Raw genomic sequence first — 6,000 nt, forward strand, 5'->3', positions numbered from 1 at the left:
CAACATCTAGCTAGTCTGACCACAGAATACCTTGCATCTGATATCAGTATTGCCAACTGTTAATTACTAAAATCACAGCTTTTATATATGATTATTATCTTTATGATATATGATCCATAAATCAACAAAAATTCAATAGGTTATGTTTAATGTTTATAAAATTTGATAAAATCCAATGAAAAATTAATTAGCTTTAAAAATGATACACAGTTTATTTATAATTAACTCACAGGGGTACAGTATTAGATCCATTAAGATTTTAATAATATAAATTACTTAGATTATAGTACAGAACTTTCTTAATTATTACATATGGTTTCTCTATTTTAGTGATGTTTTCCTAGAGAAACATTGGAGAAGTGTGATCTCCCGTTCTGTTTGTGATTACTACTTAGAAGCCCAGCGTGAGAATGCGAAAGATATCAATCCTGTGATTGCAACTCCACATCACTACTTAATTTCCATCCAACGAGCCGGAGTGAGTTATGTTGCTGTGTGTATGGAAGAAATTCAACCTCTTTTTGTTATTGAATTCCTACATCGCATTGTCGATACATTTCAAGTAAAAATCTCTCTAAATTTTCTGCGGCTTTATGTTGAAGATTTTTTTTGTATTCTAGGATTACTTCTCAGACTGTACAGAGTCAATCATAAAAGAAAATTATGTAATTGTTTATGAGGTAGTGATGTTATTGTATGTATTGTGTAACATTGTATTTTAAAGATATTATTTAGCTTTTAGATGAAATGCTTGATAATGGTTTTCCTTTGGCAACTGAGAGCAATATTTTAAAAGAACTTATCAAACCCCCAAATATTTTGCGTACTATAGCCAACACAGTAACAGGAAAAACAAAGTAAGAGATATGGATGTAATTAATGTTACAGATAAATTAGTTTTTTTGTTGGATTTTAGTGTAAGTGAGGTTCTTCCTTCAGGACAACTGTCGAATATTCCATGGAGACGATCTGGAGTGAAATACAATAATAATGAGGCATATTTTGATGTTATTGAGGAGGTAGATGCAATAATCGACAAATCTGGGGCCACTGTGTTTGCAGAAATACAGGGTTATGTTAGTTCTATAATTTTAATAAGTAGAAAGAAATCATTATTATTTTTATTTTCATTTTTAGATTGACTGTTGTATTAAGTTAAGCGGTATGCCTGATTTAACTCTATCATTCATGAACCCCAGACTATTTGATGATGTCAGTTTTCATCCTTGTGTGAGATTCAAACGATGGGAAGTATGTAATAAAAGAAAAATATTTTTCTTTTTATAGTTACATTTTTTGGTTTATAGGCTGAAAGGGTATTGTCATTTATTCCACCAGATGGAAATTTTCGATTGATATCTTACCATATTAACACACAAAGTGTGGTAGCAATTCCTATTTATGTCAGGCACAATCTGTCAATAAAAACTGGTGAGCAAGCCAGACTGGATTTGACAGTTGGGCCTAAACAGACATTAGGAAGAACTGTAGAAAGTAAGTGTGACAAACCATATCTATATCAGTCTCATTTGAATCAAAAGTTACTCATTTTTATAGTTGTGATTGAATCTCAGCGAAATAAGTAAAATAGAGGCACCTTAACATATGAATTAAATTGGTTTTTGATTTGTTGCAAAGCAAAATTATAAAAACTTTGTTTTGAATACTAAATTTAACTAATGTTTGATTTCAGGTGTTAAATTAGAAGTATTGATGCCAAAATGTATTCTTAATTGTATTTTAACTGCCAACCAAGGCAAATACAATTTTGATCCAGTGTCAAAGATATTGCATTGGGAGATTGGCAAGATCGATGTGACTAAGTTGCCTAATATAAGGGGAACTGTAAGTATTCTTTGATGCTTTTCAATATTTTATCATCTAACCTCAATTTTACATGTCTAAACCTTTGAATAGAAGTTTATCAGGGTTTATCAGTATGACTTAAGTCAGCCATATTAATCCCCCATCGCGCTCCACCTAAGTTTGTTGATATGTTCCTTCCTTAGGGTTGCCAAGTGTCCTCCTTCCGGGAGGACAGTCCTCCTTTTAGAAGAAATGTCCTCCTGCCTCCTTTTGTACCCAAATGTCCTCCTTTTACAATATTTGACAAAAAAGATTCCTTAAACCAGTGAAATCTAAGTTTATTATAAAAAAATAGGTATGTACCTGAGATGATGTTAAGTTGGTAATATTGATATGGATGCTTTTATAGTTTATCCTTGTTATTCATTATGTAGATACCTAGTTTTTTTTTCAAAACAGGTATGTAGATACCTAAAACTAGGTTATGTAGATACCTAGTTTTTTTTTCAGGTTAGTCAAATTCATTCGGTATTTCAAAAAATTATAAAATATTACTATGTATATTTTTATGCAACTTTTTATATTTTATGCTTTATGATGGAAATGAATATTATTGAGATCTTACACAGAGAACACACATTAATATATTTAGATCTTAACAAACCACATAAAATTAGTGAAATAGAGTGTAAGATGGGGATAAAAAATACTACATTACTCTTGGCTTAACAGATTTTAAGAAATTTGGTGTCATTCAAAAGGGTTTAATTTGTTCTTTAAAAACAAAGCTAGATATGAAAAATAGTCAAATAAAACTTCTATTTTTAGTTTTTTAATCTAAATAAGTGTCATTGCAAACATTTATAAAATAATTTTATATACTATATACATTGTTAAGTTTTTAAAATCTTGGTTTTAAGTCAGTAGTAAATAAAACGAAACTTTTGTTTACATTGTGTTTAATGATTGATGTTTCGACCAATTTTAATTCGGTCTTCTTCAGAATCTATAATATACGTATAAATGATGTTCTACGTTTGTGGTAAGAAAAAATTATATATTAAACACATTGTTAGTGATAAAATAGTATTGTACCTAATCGAAAGTGTACGAGACTTTCGATTAATAATTCATCGGAAATATTTAATGTAAAACTGCTCCACTAAAAACAGTCGCTCGGTGTAGACTATTCGTCCCCCTCCCATGCATTCTCTGATTTCGCCTGATGGCGCCGGGTACCGCCGATGGCGCCGATAGCTCGAAGCGCACCGATCTAATACAGTGCGCGGGCTTACATTTATTTCAACGTAATCTGAAAATCACATGTCGGTCGATCGCGCCGATACCCCTTCAGTGCGCGTAGAGCTTTAGGCCACATGCCACGCTATCCCACGTGAGTCCACGTGTTGCGACGTGGGAAAGAGTGTACACATGAGATCTGGGACAGACGAATCGCCCATCACACGTGTGATAGCGTGGGATGGCATGGGGTGGCGTGTTGCCTAGTGTGTACAAAATACATATAATTAAATGGAAAAACATACGCACAGATCTTCATGACGTGGCGTGGCGTGTTGGCTAATGGGGTCCCGGTATAAATACCAGTATTTTTCTTAAATTTGCTGTAGGTAGCACTGAACATAGTGTTATAAATTTAATAATAAAATAGATTAAATAAATAATTTATTAATTTTATTAATTTTGATTGATAAAATTGCGTTTATCTTATTAAAGAGACCGAAAACAACAACATATCAAGATCAAGGGACAACTTTTAATCGGCATTAAACGGCCTATACAACTTTGATAACAAGAAAAAAAAATCAGTGGTGCATATTTTTTTCTTAGAAAAATATTCCACATTCCATATATGCACGTCCCTGGTGAATCTGTCGTCACTTTTTTAGTACTAAAATATGTAACACTTATTGTAACTTTTACAGTTAGAAGAAAATTATAATAAATCGAAAAAAATGCTTTTTCGATTCGAAAAAATACTTTAACCCCCTGTAGCTACGAAACAAAGCAAAATCGGACCAATGTTGATATAAAAAATTAATCGAATATCCCACGAGCGATGGCACATGTTTTTTGAAATATCCTGTATATTTGACGAGCTATAGTAGTTTTAAAATGTTAATGTTTTTCCTTGTTTAGGTGACAATTGCGAGCGGTACAAATACGGCAGAGATAAATCCATCTATAAATGTCCATTTTACAATAAGCCAACTGGCTGTGAGCGGCTTAAAAGTCAACAGACTGGACATGTACGGGGAAAAGTACAAACCATTTAAGGGAGTGAAGTACATTACCAAAGCTGGCCGTTTCCAAATTCGGATGTAGAATAAATTGTAAGCTTTAACTGAGTTATTCTTTACTTTTTAATATATCGTCGGTTTCTCGGAAATCTCGCTGAGACAGTACATACGATCGAGAAAGAAAAACAGCGTCACAGTGGCTTTTGAAATGACGATCGATGATAATTTTCGTCGAACTAATCCCTATATGTCATTAAAAATTACGAGCATCATAGTAAATACAAAAAAGGAATTTTAATTTTAAATTATTTTCAAAAAATAATTTTTACAGAATATACTTTTGTGTGGCTTATCCATATTTCCTATGTATCTATTAATTTTTGACAATTTTTTATAATTTTTTAATAGATTGCGTATAGAGATTGCTCTGACAGAAATTTAACATCGATTGACACTTGAATGACCACATTGGCGCCTTTTTTCGATCTTGTGTGTTTTAGATTTTAGAAATATACAGAACTTTTAAACAAGCTAAAAAGACCATTATATATTTTAATAGATTTTTGTTTATTAACGAATTTTAATGTTAGAAGTTAGTTAAATTAAGAAACTTAATGTTTAGTAAAATATATTTATTTTTTATATGTTTGTTAATATTTTTTTCTATAGCAATTGAAAATCATTATTTATCTTTAATTATTATTTGCAATTGATTAAAATATATTATATAATAAAAAAATGTTATATCAATTCAATTTTTATTATACCTATATATAGTACATTGGCGGTGCGTTAGGTTAGGCCATAGACTTAAAATAAAATATAGACTGAGCATCTCATTCATAAATAGCTGGAACATGCGGTCAGACAATGTCTTGTTATTGCTGTGTTATTGTTTTAGGTTATAACGAGTGCGACACGAGCGATAGATAGGTTGTCTCTGTCGTAACGGTCGTTCCCTGACGACTCTGCCGAGAAACACAACACTGTCTTTCGTTTCTCAAGTACACCTGAACTCTCCGTATCATAGCCGGGTAATTTTTTTATTTTAATGAAGCTATAATTAAATTAAAATATATCGTATTTAAACTTTTTTATATTTTATTAAGATTTAGGACAGGTTTTTTAAATAAAAGTTTAGAAAAAACGTCTTAGAGTCCAAAAAGGATAAAAATAATAAAATACACGTTATAGAAGAAATTTTATAATCGAAATTACGTAATTTTTGAAATTAATAATAAATTATTAATTTTAGTCAAACATTCATCAATCAATACTTTTTATTTGCCATCTTTTCTTCAGACTGAAGAATGGCTTTTTATAAGTTTTATTTTTTTTTGCCAATAATATTTAGATTTATATTCTTCTGATACACATTATGACCGTTAGAATTTAAATTAAAATACATACATGTGTAAGAAAATTATATGTTTCTATCATAGACTTAAAATAAAATATAGACTGAGCATCTCATTCATAAATAGTTGGAACATGCGGTCAGACAATATTAGACCCCTAATATTAATCAAAACAGGATCTATTCCACAGATATAATAGAATCGGCGACAGGGAGAGAAAAAAAATATGATTGTTGTATTTTTTTTTCTGATTAAGTGATGTCTTATTATGTAAATTAGAGATAACATAAATCTGTTCCATTAAAGCAAGGAAGGTGATAGGAAGTGGATAAAATGAAAACTACATTTATTTAACTCGGTACTGTCTTTATTATACCGGGTGCGTCCCAAAAGTGGCCCATACCCATATTTTTTTTTAAATTTTCAAATAAAAAAAAACAAGATTTAGTATGTTAGTATATGACATAAATTAGGATTGATTGACGCATTCAATTGTTTTTGGTTACTTCCTGTTTCACCGGAAATGACTATAACTTTTAATTTTTAAACGGCACCCTCGGTATATTTCTACTTTATTC

The 6,000-nt window shown here is 30.7% G+C and overlaps 1 protein-coding gene across 1 annotated transcript; it reads left to right on the forward strand.

Moving 5' to 3' along the window:
• The first annotated feature begins 111 nt into the window (after positions 1-111).
• LOC115879648 (AP-3 complex subunit mu-1) lies at positions 112-4,216 on the forward strand. The gene is made up of 9 exons (XM_030896553.1): positions 112-234; positions 331-562; positions 621-680; positions 736-857; positions 917-1,076; positions 1,138-1,251; positions 1,308-1,494; positions 1,694-1,845; positions 3,964-4,216. The coding sequence occupies exons 1-9, from the start codon at positions 200-202 to the stop codon at positions 4,147-4,149; spliced, it is 1,248 nt and encodes a 415-aa protein (XP_030752413.1). The 5' UTR covers positions 112-199; the 3' UTR covers positions 4,150-4,216.
• Positions 4,217-6,000: the final 1,784 nt, after the last annotated feature.

Source organism: Sitophilus oryzae, unplaced genomic scaffold (genome assembly GCF_002938485.1).
Source record: "Sitophilus oryzae breed Bouriz unplaced genomic scaffold, Soryzae_2.0 scaffold_1067_pilon_pilon, whole genome shotgun sequence".
In the NCBI taxonomy this organism is placed as follows: Eukaryota; Metazoa; Arthropoda; class Insecta; order Coleoptera; family Curculionidae; genus Sitophilus; species Sitophilus oryzae.

Excerpts from the sequence above, each read along its gene's own strand:
- LOC115879648 (XM_030896553.1), top strand. The coding sequence starts at position 200 with ATGATACACAGTTTATTTATAATTAACTCACAGGG. Across the intron at positions 563-620 it reads GCATTGTCGATACATTTCAA|GATTACTTCTCAGACTGTAC; the intron begins GTAAAAATCTCT and ends TTTGTATTCTAG. Across the intron at positions 1,846-3,963 it reads TGCCTAATATAAGGGGAACT|GTGACAATTGCGAGCGGTAC; the intron begins GTAAGTATTCTT and ends TTCCTTGTTTAG.